This window comes from Ovis canadensis, chromosome 26 (assembly GCF_042477335.2).
Source record: "Ovis canadensis isolate MfBH-ARS-UI-01 breed Bighorn chromosome 26, ARS-UI_OviCan_v2, whole genome shotgun sequence".
Lineage (NCBI taxonomy): Eukaryota > Metazoa > Chordata > Mammalia > Artiodactyla > Bovidae > Ovis > Ovis canadensis.
The window spans coordinates 57366588-57383067 of record NC_091270.1 but is presented as its reverse complement, the minus strand read 5'-3'; the positions used below and the strand labels follow the sequence as shown (position 1 = coordinate 57383067).

The window sequence follows — 16480 nt, the reverse complement described above, 5'->3', positions numbered from 1 at the left end:
CCTCTGTCCATGGGATTTCCCAGGCCAGAATACTGGAGTGGGTTGCCACTTCCTTCTCCAGGGGATCTTCCTGACCCAGGGACTCAACTCGTGTCTCCTGCATTGACAGGAGGATTCTTTACCACTGAGCCACCTGGGAAGCCTGGAACCCTAGATTAACGGTGATATTTTAGATGTCTTTTGTAGGTCCTCAGAGGAAACGCCAGAATGTTATAAATGTTAGAATTAATGTTAGAAAACATTTCCCCAAAGACATCTGATATGGAAAAAGAACACACCCTGCTAGATGGGTGGTTGCTAAGCTTCTGTGTTTATCAGAATCACTTGAAGAGCCAGTAAGGAACCCAGAGGCCCAGGTCCTTGTCATTACCTAAGCCGCAGGAATGGAGCTGGTTTTGCCTTTTTTTATAACCAAAATTTCTAATGATTCTGATACCCCACCACCAAGTTTGAGAACACCCGTTCTTTTCTCAACACTTAGATGTGCATTAGAATCACTAGAGGAGTTAAAAAAAAAAAAACACAAAGATGCCAGAGGCTCCACTCTAGACCCAGTGGGCTGGACTCTCTCAGGCAGAGTGTGGGCATTGGTATCTTCAAACAGGTGACTTGGGTGGGCAGCCTGGGCTGAGAGCCACTGCGTCCAGATCGAGGTTCTCAGGCTGAGTTATGCTTCAGAAGCACCCAGACAGTTTTAAAAGAAACTGGATCTCAGGTCCACACCTAGACAGTCTGATCAGCTTGGTCTGGGGGTGCCATGAGCATCGAGATCTTACAAAGCTCCTAGGGGGACTGGAATGTGTGTACAGATCTGAGCATAACAAGGCTGTCTGTATTCCACCAAAGAGGGGCCTCTGCTTCGATAAGCTGAGGGCAAACTACTTAATCCAGCTTCCATGGAAACTCATTATATACACACATCTTAGCATGAAAAAGAGTAAGAACTTCCGTTAAGAAAAAGAAAATGAGACCTCAGCAACCCTGGGGGTTCAGATGGCAAAGAATCCACCTGCAGTGCAGGAGACCCAGGTTCGATCCCCGGGTCGGGAAATCTCCTGGAGGAGGGCATGGCAACCCACTCCAATACTCTTGCCTGGAGAATCCCATGGACAGAGGAGCCTGGTGGGCTACAGTTCAGGGGGGGTCACAGAGTTGGACACGACTGAGCGACTAACACTTTTGCTTCACTCCAGTGTGATGTAAACCCCACTATTACCTTCTTTTTTGTTTCTCCACAAATTAATTATAGTCTTTAATTCCAAAAAGAAAATAGTGGGCAATCAAAAGCTCTGTAAGATTGGACTCCTAAAAGGTTATATGGTGAGAAAAATGTCTTTTATAGTAACTCTGCATGGCAGCATTTTAAAGATATACTTAGAAAGCAATGGTGGGACTTCCAAGGCAGTCCAGTGGTTAAGACTGTGCTTTCGAGACACATGTACTCCAGTGTTCATCCCAGCACTGTTTACAACAGCTAGCACACGGAAGCAACCTAGATGTCCATTGACAGACGAATGGATAAGGAAGTTGTGGTACATATACACAATGGAATATTACTCAGCTATTAAAAAGAACCCATTTGAGTCCATTCTAATGAGCTGGACAGAGTGCCTGATGAACTATGGACGGAGGTTCGTGACACTGTACAGGAGACAGGAATCAAGACCATCCCCAAGAAAAAGAAATGCAAAGAAGCAAAATGACTGTCTGAGGAGGCCTTACAAATAGCTGTGAAAAGAAGGGAAGCGAAAAGCAAAGGAGAAAAGGAAAGATATAAGCATCTGAATGCAGAGTTTCAAAGAATAGAAAGGAGAGATAAGAAAGCCTTCCTCAGTGATCGATGAAAAGAAATAGAGGAAAACAACAGAATGGGAAAGACTAGAGATCTCTTCAAGAAAATTAGAGATACCAAGGGAACATTTCATGCAAAGATGGGCTCGATAAAGGACAGAAATGGTATGGACCTAACAGAAGCAGAAAATATTAATAAGAGGTGGCAACAATACTCAGAAAAACTGTACAAAAAAGATTTTCACCACCCGGATAATCATGATGGTGTGATCACTCACCTAGAGCCAGATATCCTGGAATGTGAAGTCAAGTGGGCCTTAGAAAGCATCACTACAAACAAAGCTAGTAGAGGTGATGGAATTCCAGTTTAGCTATTTCAAATCCTGAAAGATGGTGCTGTGAAAGTGCTGCACTCAATATGCCAGCAAATTTGGAAAACTCAGCAGTGGCCACAGGACTGGAAAAGGTCAGTTTTCATTCCAATCCCAAAGAAAGGCAGCGCCAAAGAATGCTCAAACTACCGCACAATTGCACTCATCTCACATGCTAGTAAAGTAATGCTTAAAATTCTCCAAGCCAGGCTTCAGCAATATGTGAACTGTGAACTTCCAGATGTTTAAGCTGGTTTTAGAAAAGGCAGAGGAACCAGAGATCAAATTGCCAACATCCGCTGGATCATCAAAAAAGCAAGAAAGTTCCAGAAAAACATCTATTTCTGCTTTATTGACTATGCCAAAGCCTTTGACTTTGTGGATCACAATAAACTGTGGAAAATTCTGAAAGAGATAGGCATATCAGACCACCTGACCTGCCTCTTGAGAAATCTGTATGCAGGTCAGGAAGCAACAGTTAGAAATGGACATGGAACAACAGACTTGTTTCAAATACGAAAAGGAGTACATCAAGGCTGTATGTTGTCACCCTGCTTATTTAACTTATATGCAGAGTGCATCATGAGAAATGCTGGGCTGGAGGAAGCACAGGCTGGAATCAAGATTGCTGGGAGAAATATCAATAACCTCACATATGCAAATGACACCACCCTTATGGCAGAAAGTGAAGAAGAACTAAAAAGCCTCTTGATGAAGGTGAAAGAGGAGTGAAAAAGTTGGCTTAAAGTTCAACATTCAGAAAACGAAGATCATGGCATCCAGTTCCATCACTTCATGGCAAATAGATGTGGAAACAGTGGAAACAGTGGCTGACTTTATTTTGGGGCTCCAAAATCACTGCAGATGGTGACTGCAGCCATGAAATTAAAAGACGCTTACTCCTTGGAAGAAAGTTATGACCAACCTAGACAGCATATTCAAAAGCAGAGACATTACTTTGCCAACAACTCCATCTACTCAAGGTTATGGTTTTTCCTGTGGTCATGTATGGATGTGAGAGTTGGACTAAAAAGAAAGCTGAGCGCCGAAGAATTGATGCTTTTGAACTGCAGTGTTGGAGAAGACTCTTGAGAGTCCCTTGGACTGCAAGGAGATCCAACCAGTCCATCCTAAGGGAGATCATTGGAAGGACTGATGTTGAAGCTGAAACTCCAATACTTTGGCCACCACATGCGAAGAGCTGACTCATCTGAAAAGACCCTGATGCTGGGAAAGAATGAGGGCAGGAGGAGAAGGGGACGACAGAGGACGAGATGGTTGGATGGCATCACCGACTCAGTGCACATGGGTTTGGGTGGACTCCAGGAGTTGGTGATGGACAGGGAGGCCTGGCGTGCTGCGGTTCATGGGGTCGCAAACAGTCAAACACGACTGAGTGACTGAACTAAACTGAATGACTTGGATGAAACTGGAGCCTATTATATGCCATGAAGTAAGTCAGAAAGAAAACCACCAATACAGTGTATTAACACATATCTATGGAATTTAGAAAGATGGTAATGACGACCCTATATGCAAGACAACAAAAGAGACACAGATGTAAAGAACAGCCTTTTGGACTCTGTGGGAGAAGGCGAGGGTGGGATGGTTGGAGAGAATAGCATTGAAACATGTATATTAGCATCTGTGAAACAGTCGAAGTTCAGGGCACGAAGCAGGGCCCACAAAGCCGGTGCTCTGGGACTACCCAGAGGGATGGGGTGGGGAGGGAGGTGGGAGGGGGTTCAGGATGGGGGGACACATGTACACCCATGGCTGACTCATGTCAATGTGTGGCCAAAACCACTACATACTGTAAAGTAACTAGCCTCCAATTAAAAAAAAAAAAAATATATATATATATATATATATATATATATATATATATATATATATATAAAGACTCTATGCTTGCATTGCAGAGTGCTCAGGTTCTATCCCTGGTCAGGGAATTGAGATTCCACATGTGGCATGGCACAGGCAAAAAGTAAAAAGAAAGAAAGAAAGAAGGCAATGGTGATGGAAATGTAATGGAAATAAATTGAAAAGAAAAAAAAAAGCAAAACGAGACTTGATAACTAAAGTCATTTAACCCACAGTTTACCACGATTTGGAAGCAGTGTCCAGACACTCAACTGTCTGCCGTAGTGACCTTGAGCGGGTGACCTCAGCGTGCTCGCCCTTGCCTGCTGACGTACGGAGTGTGAGGGCTGGAGGGATGGCTCTCAGCTCTGCACATGCACCGCGGCAGATGCGCCTGCATCCCGCAGGCTGGAGAGCTGGACGTCTGCACGAACTTCCCCTCCACAGCACAGAGAATTCCAGAGCAAGAGTGCCGAGATGGCCATGACTTAAAAGCCGAGAGGGATAAAGCACGAGCCTGGGGCTGTCAGCTGGGGGCGGCCCAGAAGAGCGACTCGGCTCATTTCAAACAGAAATACACCATGTGTTCATTACGGGCTAAATTACTGCTGGGAAAAGACGACTTTCAGTCCTTTGAAGGACTTTGGGAGAACAGGCAGGAAGATCCGTCCGGACTGTCAGGTTAGGGTTGATATTTGTGACCATCAGCAGAAGCTGAGTCGAGGGCTGTGGGCAGTTCCTGGTTACGGGGGGCTTGAGGGAGCAGAGATGAGTTTGTCAGGATGGTGGATGCTGAGGGGAGATGGTGATGCTGGCGACAGTGGGGTGGGGTGGGGAGAGAGGGCCAGGTGTCCGGGTCTGCTGCTGCTGCTGCTAAGTTGTTTCAGTCGTGTCTGACTCTGTGCGACCCTATACCTGGCAGCCCATTAGGCTCCTCTGTCCCTGGGATTCTCCAGGCAAGAATACTGGAGTGGGTTGCCATTTCCTTCTCCAATGCATGAAGGTAAAAAATGAAAGTGAAGTTGCTCAGTCGTGCCCGACTCTTAGCCACCCCATGGACTGCAGCCCACCAGGCTCCTCCGCCCATGGGATTCTCCAGGCAAGAGTGCTGGAGTGTCTAGAAGACAAATATTGTAAAGGGGGCGGCTGGGCGGAAGTACAAGCGTTGCTGAACAGGAAATACATTTTTCCTTTATTCTCATGTTCCCACCTTTCACTTTATAAAGGCCTTTTTTTTTCACATGTCACCTTTCTGACCCCGCCCCCCCCACCCCACTACCGCCCGGCTGCAGCTCAAATTTGGAAAGTGGTCCGGAAGCGCGCGCGTGTGTGTCTGTGTGTGTGTGTGTGTGTGTACAGTGCGGAGAAGGGGCGGTGTGGGGGCGGGGCTCCTGGCTGGGGGCGGGGCTCCCAGCATTGGGGCGTGGCTCCCGGCTTGGGGCTGGGTCTGTAGCCCCCCCACTCCCTTGGGGCTTCCGCAGCTACGTGAGTGAAGAGAAGAGATGGACGGGGAGGGTTTTAATTTAAAAGGTCTCTGTGTTATTAGTCTGCTGCAGCCTCCTCCTTGCCCTCAACGTTTTGGGGAAGCCTGGCGTTTCCTTTCTTGCTGACTTGTGGTGAGATTTTGGTTGCTTTGAGGAGGGGACCCATGCTTCCTTGGTGATCAGTGGTAAAGAATCCACCTGCTAATGCAGGAGACCCACGTTCGATCCCTGGGTAGGAAAGATCCCCCCTGGAGAAAGAAATAGCAACCCGCTCCCGTATTCCTGCCTGGAGAACCCCATGGAACCTGGCACGCCACAGGCCATGGGGTGGCGACGTGTCAGACAGGGCTTAGGGGCTGAACAACAAAAGCAGCAACAATCAGCACCATGCTGGGGAGGGGACAAAGAGGCCCCATTGCTTCCTGGGCTAAATACCCAAGAATAAAAGCCAGGTTTCCATTTGTGATTGGCACCAGGAGACATAAGAGACACGGGTTCAATTCCTGGGTCAGGAAGATCCCCTGGAGGAGGAAACAGCAACCCACTCCAGTATTCTTGCCTGGAGAACCCCGTGGACAGAGGAGCGTGGTGGGCTGCAGTCCGTGGGGTCACAGAGTCGGACGCGACTGAGTGCATACAGACAACCACCACCTCCGAGAGCAGAGCTGGCTATCTCGGCAAACTGGTATTTTTCTTTCTCCAAAGCTATCTGTGGCCACATTGTCATGTGCGTAGCTGGCTCTCTGAAATCCGAGGCCACGTTTTATTTTTGGCCACGACTGGGGAAAAAGGAATTCAGAAGAAAGTACACTAAGGCTTCAGATGCCCCTTCCAAGTAATTACGCCAGGAGTGCCTAACCCGACAATTCAAAGTCCTGGCTCACGGAGCAGTGTGGGGAAGGAAGCGAAGCCACGTCTGGCCTCCGTGTATGGCCCTTTGCTGGGAGACCAGTGTGCAGACCTGGGCACGGCCATCCTGACTTTGGCAGGAGGGACAGACGGGCGGCCAGCACTGCCGGGTTTCCCCGCCCTGCCCTCTGAGGCTAGGGCCAGGGTACCGTGGGGGTGTGGTTGCTGCATAAAGGGTGCCTGTTGAGACAACCTTCCCCCTTAACCGGTCATGCCCGTGTCTAAGTGGGAAGAACTGTGTGTTGGCGTAGAAGTACTAACACATCCCAGGGACCCACTGAGTCCTGCCCCGCAGAATTCACCAGAAGAGATTTCTTAGCTGGAGAACAGAGACGGAAGTCCTAAAATGCCACCTCTCTAGAGCTCCCTGTGTCTAGACTGGGAACTTCTGTTTGTCAGGAATGTCACAGCTCACCTGTAAACGGTACAAAATAGAAATTGCACACATCAAGAAGGAGAGAGAAAAGAATTAAGCAAACGTGGTAAAAGGTTAACATTTGAGGACTTTGGGTATTCTCTGAACTCATCTCACAAACTTTCTGTTAGTATGAAACCACTTCAGAAGAAGACACATTTTTAAAAGGTCAAATATTCCCATAAACAAAAAGGAGAGATGGATACTGATATGGGAAAAAGTTTTGTAACATTCATGACATGATAAATTAAATCCTTAATATTAAATTATAAGAAAAAAACTAATAGTACAATAGAAAAGGTCACTGTACAGGTAAGTTACCAAAGAAGACATTTAAGTGGGCAACTGTGTGTGTGTCTGTCTGTGTAGTCAAATCTATTATTAATAACAAATATGCAAAGTTTTGAAAAACTTTGATACAAACTATGATAAAACTTTGCCTAATTAATTGCCTTTCTCAAAAGTAAACTACTGAAAATCTCCAAAGTTATAGGGTATATGATTAAATGGACACTGCACTGCTGTTTGGTCCAGTAACCTGGCTACAATTTGTCAATAGAAAAGGTTTTTAAAGATGTTCATTTCCTTTGACCCAGAATTTTCTTTTTCTTTTTTTTTTTTCTTTTTGACTTAGGCAAATCTATCCTGTGAAAATAATGAGAGATGTCAAATTATTTATACTGTGGTTCATTATAACATTATTTATAATAATATTATATTAAAAGCCAGACATGCAGGGTCTGTATCACCGTTTGATGGGTCACTAAGTAGCTGTGAACAGAATCTTATTTTAGAAGAGCATTTATATTGATGGGAAATGCTAACAACATGCAAGCTGTTAGCATTTGCTCTCTCTGAGTGGTGTCCTTATCTGGCTGTGAACAACCTCTGGCCCTGTGAGGGGGTAATCTACAGAGGTCACAGAGGGCACAGGACAGGAGCTCAGCTGTGGCTCCATCTCTGAAGGGACGGAGTGGTCATCAGGGAGGCGCTACACTAAGACGGCCACCTTGGCAAATGACATGGGCTTCACAATAAAACCCTAGCGGCTTAGACAGTAGAGAGTCTGCCTGCCATGCAGGAGACCCAGGTTCGATCCCTGGGTCAGAAAGATCCCCTGGAGAAGGGAATGGCAACCCACCCCAGTATTCTTGCCTGGAGAATTCCATAGACAGAGGAGCCTGGCGGGCTACAGTCCATGGGGTCACAAAGAGCTGGACATGACTGAGCGCTAGCACTTCACTTTCTTTCATGATAAAACACTGACCTTTCCCAACTTAGATGTATTGTTTGACTCATAAAAACCTATCCATTACAAAACACAAAATACCTTTCTCCAGAGCGCCTTTTTTCTCTACACTCAACCGTCAATGTAGTCATGCCTGATTTTATAAAAATGTGATTTATAGATGTTCAAATCTAAGTGCAACCTAATCTTAAGAGTGGAGGCAGAATTAGAACCAGTCTCACTTTCTCATTTAATTGATAAGGAATTCAAGCTCTAGGGAGATTAGGTGACTTGCTTGGTTATTATCTTGAATATAATAAATGCTTGTTCAAGTAATGAGAATACAAAATCCGCAGTGGGCAACCAGACAATGCATACTGGCCAGCAAGTTATGGATGAAGACACACAAGTGGCCAACAGACACGCAAAAGCGTTCAACCGCAGGAGTAGTAAGAAATGTGAATTTTCATCCTATTTAACGACCGAGGACAAGGGGCTGTGATGTAAGGTATCAGATCAGAGTCTTCTCCGTAGTGCAGAACAGGGCTTGCGCCCCCACCTACTGCCTCTTCTGTTGCCCCCAACCTCCCCCCTACACAAGATGCCAGGGAACCCTCCCCTTCACGCCCTCCTGCCACCAACAACAAATATGCTTGTTCTCCTCTCTGAAAAAGCAAACACACACAAACACAGGCATGGAAACGCTCTGAGGATCTCACGGTGAACACCCTGGGCCCATGACTGGGGGCTCTGGTCTGTCCCATCCCGCCCTCCTCCCCTCGCCCCAGGACACACGGAACAGGATTCCTCGAGTGAGAGAAAGGAGAGGGCCAAGGTCGCTGCGGGTCAGCTGGACGCACAAGTGGGCCACCCAGAAGAGGCACGGGTCCCTCCGCTGGGAGGCCTGTGATTCACGGGGCAGCTTCATTGCGGGCTGACCTCCTGTCCCACCCTGACTCCCTGAACCAGCTCGGAGCACACGCAACAGCCCCGTTTCTGCCTCTCCAGGCACGTTTCCAGGAGTCCCAGTCCTTAGTTCCCTTCTCATCAAGGCTCAAAGCCTCTCACTTGGGTATTTAAAATTACAGACATTCATATCTTAGAACCAACTCTCCTATGGCGCAAATCATGATTTTATGCAAAGTGGAGCTCATTACAATGACATAAACGTTAGCAGAGTCCCCTCAGATTGCCTAGGAAGCTGTGCCTAATACCAGACCAGTAAAAGGGGGTTCCCAACCCCCAGGGCCACAGGCCAGTGCTGGTCCACAGCCTGTTAGGCACCAGGAGGCGAGCGGGGGTGAGGGCAGAGCTTTGTCTGTATTCACAGCTGCCCCCGTTGCTTGTGTTACCGCCCGAGGTCTGCCTCCTGTCAGCTCAGCACGATCCGACGCAGGATCATATATGATCTCCTTTAGGCTCACAGGCCCTCCCAGGTGGCCCGAATGGAAAGAACCCACCTGCCAGTGCAGGGGATGTTAAGAGATGTGGGTTTGATCCCTGGGTCGGGAAGATCCCCTGGAGGAGGGCGTGGCAACCCACTCCAGTATTCTAGCCTGGAGCATCCCATGGGCAGAGGAGCCTGGCGGGCCACAGTCCATGGGGTTGCAGAGTTGGACACGACAGAAGTGACTTAGCACGCAGCATATGCAGGATCGTAAAAGCATGAGCGCTATCGTGCTTGAACCATCCTGAAACCATCCTTCTCCCACCCTAGTCTGTGGAAAAACTGTCTTGCATGAAACCAGTCCCTGATGCCAAAAAGGTTGGGAACCGTTGCAAGAAAATATGGTATCAGGGCACTTCCTTCCTCCCCTCTAAGAATCTGTATTTTCGGAGATTTCATATGGTCCTAATATTAAGTAGGTTAAGGCAGAGCAATGAGAACAGTGCAGCAAGACATGACTCCTCTGCAGCTGATATTAAGTAGCTCCAGAAAATAAACCATTCTTCTTTTGGGTTAATGCAAAATACAGAAATTTTATAAGTGCTGTGGCTGAATGCTTTTTTTTCCCCAGTCTAGAAATGCTGGTCTGCTGTTTTGGCAAAACAGATTCAATGTTCTTACTCCTGTTCAATTTAAAAATTGGTTTTCTTTTCATAAAGGTTAATTGATTTCCTGTATTGCATAACAGCGATATTACCCATTATTTGTTTCAGACAGAAAATATGCATATTTGCCCTTTAAGTTATGCTTCTAAAGCCAGCACTTAGTTCTGATGACTTACAGGTTTATTATGGTCTCCTTTTAGATTTATTAAAATAAACACACAGCTCGAGACCATAGGAAAAGACAGAGGAAAAAGGACACTTTTATTTCATCCACAAACGGGGCGTCTAAAGCAATGATTTTCTCTGCTGAGCCTATTAGCATAGACTGAGCATATGTGTGTGTGGATTGATTTCTTTAGAAAATAGAACTGTCGTTAGTTTCTATGCCTTGAAGCAAATGCTGGGAAGCAAAAACTTCCTCCTCCACAGGGAGGTAACAGGTTCCAGCCCAGCCTGCAGGGACGGCATCCCGTATCCACAGATTGGCTGAAAGCTGGCTTAATCTAGAACCATCCTACGCTGAGCCCGGATTCCCAGCTCAGCCCTGGAGATGAGCTGGCTCGGCCTGGGGATTCTGCTCAATAAGACTATCCTGACTTCTAGACCAGGCGTCAGCAAATGATAGTCCTCAGGCCAACGCTAGCCTGCTGCCTGTTTTGAAAATAAAGTTTTATTGAGACACAGCCAAGCCTATTTACATACCGCCCATGGCTTTTCATGCTATGGTGGTAGAGTTGCCAGTGGCATAGAAATGGGGCTGGGTGTGTTTTGGTCCCTGTGGCTGAGAACTAAGCTGGGAAGATGAGATGGGTTCCCAGGTGCTCACTTCCTACAGGTGTGAGTCGCCCTGGCGTGCCCAGGTGCTCTGTCTTTTTGCTGCTCCAGGAACTCGAGCATGGATGGGCAGAGAGGCGGGGAATGCTGTTGGAGACGTACGCTGCAGGCATGAGCGTGTAAGCTTGCAGAGGAACGAGGTCTGTGGGGACCTGCCCGCTGCCATGGAAACCAAACGACCGTCCCAGGGTTGGGGCTGGAAGGTGTGTTATAAACGGAGCCCATGGCCGAGTCCAGTCAGCAGATGTATTTTGACTGGCCCGTGGATCCTTGATTTTCTTTATATATGTTAACCGCTTATATTTAGAAATGGGGATATTTCAGTCTAAATCTGGATTTTCAGCTTCCCTTGAAAATTTGAAATCTCTGGACACACTGGGCACCCTCCCTGCTGTCGGTGATGGTCTGGGGTGGAGGAGCGTTTTCTCTTCGGAGAGAACCTGGCTCTCCTGTCCTGGGCGTTTGCTTTTCCCGACACCCAGCTGTTTCAGGCCTGGGTGTTTCCTGCCTGGCCGCTGGGGCCTCTGAGCTTGCAATCTCAGCTCTGTGGGTTGCACAGAGAATCCGTGTTATTGCAAGCTTCTGTTCCTAGGGGTGGGGAGGCATTCTTTCTCTCCTCTGCCCCTTGCTCAGAGTTTCTGGCTCACTTTGCCTTGCGTGCTCTGAACATATTCCATCCTTATTCTGCTGCTGGGTCTTCCATTTAGGAGGAGGCCTGAACTCACCGGTCACTGAGTACATAGAGCCACTTCTTGTATAATGTGAAGGGAAACATAGTGGGTATGAGAGGGTGACCCTGAGAAGGAGGAAAACGAGGTTTTCGCTGGGAATTACCACTTCCTCTCATCATGTATCTGGTGACGCTGCACCCCATAGCTTCTGAGAAACCCAGAAGTACGTTTGTTGGGACATAGTCACGGGATATATTTGGGTGTTTTTCTTCCCGCCCCCCCCCCTGCCCCGCTCATGAAAATCTTCAGTATAAGGTGAAAGATTTATACAGTCTCAAAAGAAACTAGAGTTTGTGCCGGGAGCCAGCACGGGAGACCCCACCCATGACAAGGTAGTGCGGAGAGTCCTGACAGGCAAGGCGAGTCAGGTGTAGAGGGGTCCTCTGTCTGAGCATCTGCCCCGAAACCAAAACCTGTCTGTTTACTCTCTGCTACACTATGCTCTTCCGACATCACCACCTCTTCTCTGGAAAGAGTTAACTTAGGGCTCAGTTACCAGTCTCCTGCATATAAACAGAAGGTCTCGCTTAACGCCTTTGATGGCTTTCTCACTTATCTGCCTGGACTTTACAACTTGTGAATTGTTTACAGCCCCCCAACTGCGAGAGGCACAAAGCTTAAAACACCTTAAAGATACAGAGCCTTTTTTAAAGAGCTAAAAATCATATGGGTGACGGAATTCACTGTTGACTCAATGATTGCTGCCAGGCCTCCATATTCTATATCTTTTAGGCGCCTGGGAGGATGTTAATCAATGTAATCGGGATGCAGAAATAGGAATATAGTAGTTTTGATGTTAGCAACACCAGACTTTTGAGTTAATTACTTTTCTTTTGTTATAAATCACTGTACTCCTTTTACTTGTTATACTTTGCTGTATCTTTGCTGTGTAAGAATGTAACTTTATTTAGTGCTTTCTGAGAGTGGCACCAGACTTTAAGAAGAACACCACAAATAAGTCTTCTGGTTGACAAACCCTCATCAGAAAAGGGCTGTAAAATGTTAATTGGCCCTTTGGTCGGAAGATGATGTAAATCACCTAAGACTTGTGTATACAACTAAGTATGCAGAGAGAAAGCCTGGTCTCGATAAGAGTCAGGGCTGCTGACGCTGCATAATTTTATATTATCCATTGATCTCTATGTGAAATCAAAAGGTATATAAGGCCTTTCCGGACAATAGAGGCGGGGCCAGTCACTGGACTGGTTTCCCCTGTGTCTCCTCTTTACTCCTTTTCTGGCTGAATTCCCATCTGGGGCGTGGAGGCTCACCATCTCTACTTACTTGCCCCAGCTTCTAAGATCCACGAGAGAGGGAGCCCAAGGTGGGGGCCCCCCAGTATTCAAGAGGATGCCAGTGGCCTAACGTAGATGGTGCAAGCTCCTTGTCTGGAATTTTACTGGCTTTCCACGTAAACCAAGTTATTCAGCCTCTTTTCTCCACTAAATTTTCCTACTATACTATTTCTTCCTAATCTCTTTTTATATTTCTAAATAAATAAGTTTTTTCCTCGCCTACTCCGTCTCCCCTTCGAATCACCCTGGATCCACCGGGGCTGGACCCTGGCAAGTATGGATATATTTGCATTTAATAACATTCGTTGACTTGGACATAATTATTGCTAAGACTTAGGCTGGCCTTTCAGAAAGCCTATATGTCTCTTCGGGTATAACAAAATGGAAGCACACAAATAAAAGAAAAGAAAAGAGGTACCTGTCATACTGTTGGGAGTCATGGGTTAGTAATCATTCTGCGCCCCCTTTTTCACTGACATCTCCTATAGAGAAAAAGACAAGAAAAACAGCATGGGTTAGAACCTGGGTTTTCCATAAGGCTTCATTCCAAACAATAGCACGTGCATTAATCAGCTTGAGGTGATTTGTTACTTTCAACTCAGGATGGAGGAAAGTGAAGCAGGGGTGGGCTGTGTCATACAGGTAAGTTTACAAGACCTTTCAACTTTCATCTCAGGGTTCCTTCTATGAACATGTCTTTATAGTAATATTTCATTCAAGGTCACATGCCTATTTTCCATCTCAAGCTTTTAAGAAAGCACCAGTTTAGTGGACTTGCTGTTTTTCCCAAGAGTGGCTCAGATGTGTTAGCATCTTCAACCCAGATCCTTGCATCTCCAGGTGTGACCTGTGGACGTTTTAGCATCGCTGGGAGTTTGTGAGAAATAGAAAATTTGGGTTCTACGTCAAACCCACTCCGTTAAATCTGCACTCGGATGAGACCCACAGGTGATTCGCCTGCACTCTGCAGTCTTAGCCAGCCTGCTCTAGAGAACGGGATCCATGTCCTCATCCTAGGCGTGCCTTTCCTCGGTCAGTGCAGAGGCCCCTTCTTGCCACCGGATCTGTGAGGTCCAAAGGCAGCAGGTGGAGGTGGGCTCACACAAGCACAGGCGCGGAGGATCAGGGACCAGAGGCACTGGCGGAGTGGAGCGCTGAGGGACTCACAGATGATGACCCCGGCGGCTGCTGGACATGGGCCGGAGCCCTTCTGCGTGCTGCCGGGGACAGAGCAGGATGAGAGCTCTTTTTCTAGAAGGGCTGCCGTATCCAGCGGCGGAGGGTGGCTCAGGTACTGTGCGGAAGCCCAGGGAGAGGGTTCAAGGGCCGGCTGGCAGGAGCTCGCTGTGCGATCGTGATTTCTTCACGTGCAGAATGAGAGGAACACCTGACCTACGTGCGTCACAAGGTTGGTGTTTCTGAAGTGTAAACAGGATGTGAGTGAAAGTGCCGGGTAAACACGAGTTGTAGGAGGAGGGAGGGAATATCCTGAGAAGAAGAGCATGGGGCCTGTGCCTGCAACCTGGGTTTATACTCCCCCACACCTCCTCTGGGGCTTCCCAGGCCGTGCTGGCGGTAAAGAACCCACCTGCCAGGGCTGAAGACGTGAGATGTGGGTTCGATCCCTGGGTCGGGAAGATCCCCTGGAGGAGGAAATGGCAACCCACTCTGGCATTCTGGCCTGGAGAATCCCATGGACAGAGAGACCTGGAGGGCGACAGTCCATGGGGTCGCGCAGGGTCAGACACGACCGCAGGCACGCACGTGTTCCTTCGCTGTCTCCGCGTCTAATCCTGCGGCCCTGAATTCACGCCTGATGGTCATGCCTTGGTCATCACGTGTTTCCGAGGCTGCTTTTCCCACTAGACTGTAAGCTCTTTGTGGCAGGCACTACGTCTTTGTCATTTTTATATTTGACATGTGCAGAGTGTAAGATACAAAACAGACACTCAGGAAACGCACGCTGAACAAGTGAATAAAATTAAATGAATGACAGTTGATATGGCATGGGATGAGACCCCTGAACTGGCGTCTGGTACAAGAGTGAGGATTAATTACTAGGGAAACGCGTTCTTGCTGCTGATTGACACGTCAAGGGTCGCCAGCCACAAACCCGTGCTATCTCCTTCAACTACCAGCTGTGCTGGGAGTCAGAGAACCAGGTTCTGAGAGCCCCTGAGCTCAGATCACTCCTCTAGAAGTGACTGTCCAGACCTCTTGTTCTTAGAGACGGAGCCACCCTTAACCCCCTCCCACCCTGCAGACACAGCCACGTCCTAACTGGACGTGGCTCCTGAATGTTCCAGGGGAGGATGAAGAACTTGCCTATGGTGGGCCAGCCGGAGTGCTCCACCTAGCTTCTGGAGGATGTGTGGGGACAGGAAGAGAAAGAGAGAGGAAGGGGGAAGGTTGTGTATTCCATCTTTGGGGGCTGCTGCTGCTGCTGCTGCTAAGTCACTTCAGTCGTGTCCAACTCTGTGCGACCCCATAGACGGCAGCCCACTAAGCTCCTCTGTCCCTGGGATCCTCCAGGCAAGAATACTGGAGTGGGTTGCCATTTCCTTCATCCAATGCAGGAAAGTGAAAAGTGAAAGTGAAGTTGCTCAGTCGTGCCTGACTCTTAGCGATCCCATGGACTGCAGCCCACCAGGCTTCTCCGTCTATGGGATTTTTCAGGCAAGAGTACTGGAGTGGGGTGCCATTGCCTTCTCCGTCTTTGGCGGCAGAAGTTTTTAAATATCTATTTGTTTTTAGCCGTGCTGGGTCTTCGTTGCTGGGTGGGCTTTCTCAAGCTGCAGCGGACGGTTGTGGAGGGTGGGCTCCTCGTTCCGGGGGCTTCTCTCGTGGAGCCCAGGCTCTGGGCGCGCCGGCTCGATGGTCTCAGCTCGCTGGCTGAGTTGCCGCGTGGCATGGGGGATTTTCCTGGAACAGGGATCGGACTCCTGTCCTCTGCAATGGCAGGCAGATTCTTAACCCCTGGACCACCAGGGAAGTCCCTGCAGCGGCAGAATTTATCAGAAGCTAAAACTCTCAGGCTGCCTGAGGCCATGTCTCTCGGCCACAAGGCAAAAGCTTGAATGTGTGAGAGAGAACGGGCTTGACATTCACCGAAAACCGCAGGGACGAGAAGGCCCTCTGGTCTCGAACCTCTGCCTGCACGTCTCCTGGAGGCCCAGCTGTGTCCCCCACCTCCTCAACCCTCCTGAGCAAGACAGACATCACCCAGGCTGGGTCCAGGTAGATCTCTGCCCTGTGCCACCAAGGGGATCCCAACTGATAACACCCGTATCAAAACACAGCGTTAATGCAAATGTGTCAGAAGAGTTCTGTGTCCTTTCAAGCATCTTGAAGGTGAAGCTACAACATCCCAGTAATATTCTTGGTATACCAACACTTTAAAAATAGCTCTCTTTTAAGAATTTCAACAGAACAGCATAGGAACTGTAGAAAGTTATTGTGTGCATAGCAAAAGTAGCCCGGAAGAGGAAAAACATCTTATAAAGGCTT

General features: G+C 48.0%; 1 protein-coding gene across 8 annotated transcripts in view; it reads right to left on the bottom strand.

Moving 5' to 3' along the window:
* The window catches only part of THRB (thyroid hormone receptor beta), a 437533-nt gene that overhangs the window by 109647 nt on the left and 311406 nt on the right, over nt 1–16480 (bottom strand). For all 8 annotated transcript variants that reach the window (XM_069572925.1, XM_069572923.1, XM_069572924.1 and 5 more), the window contains one exon: nt 13392–13455. In XM_069572925.1, coding sequence (XP_069429026.1) covers nt 13392–13413 — 22 coding nt within the window. In that variant the 5' untranslated portion in view covers nt 13414–13455. The remainder of the gene's footprint in view (nt 1–13391; nt 13456–16480) is intronic.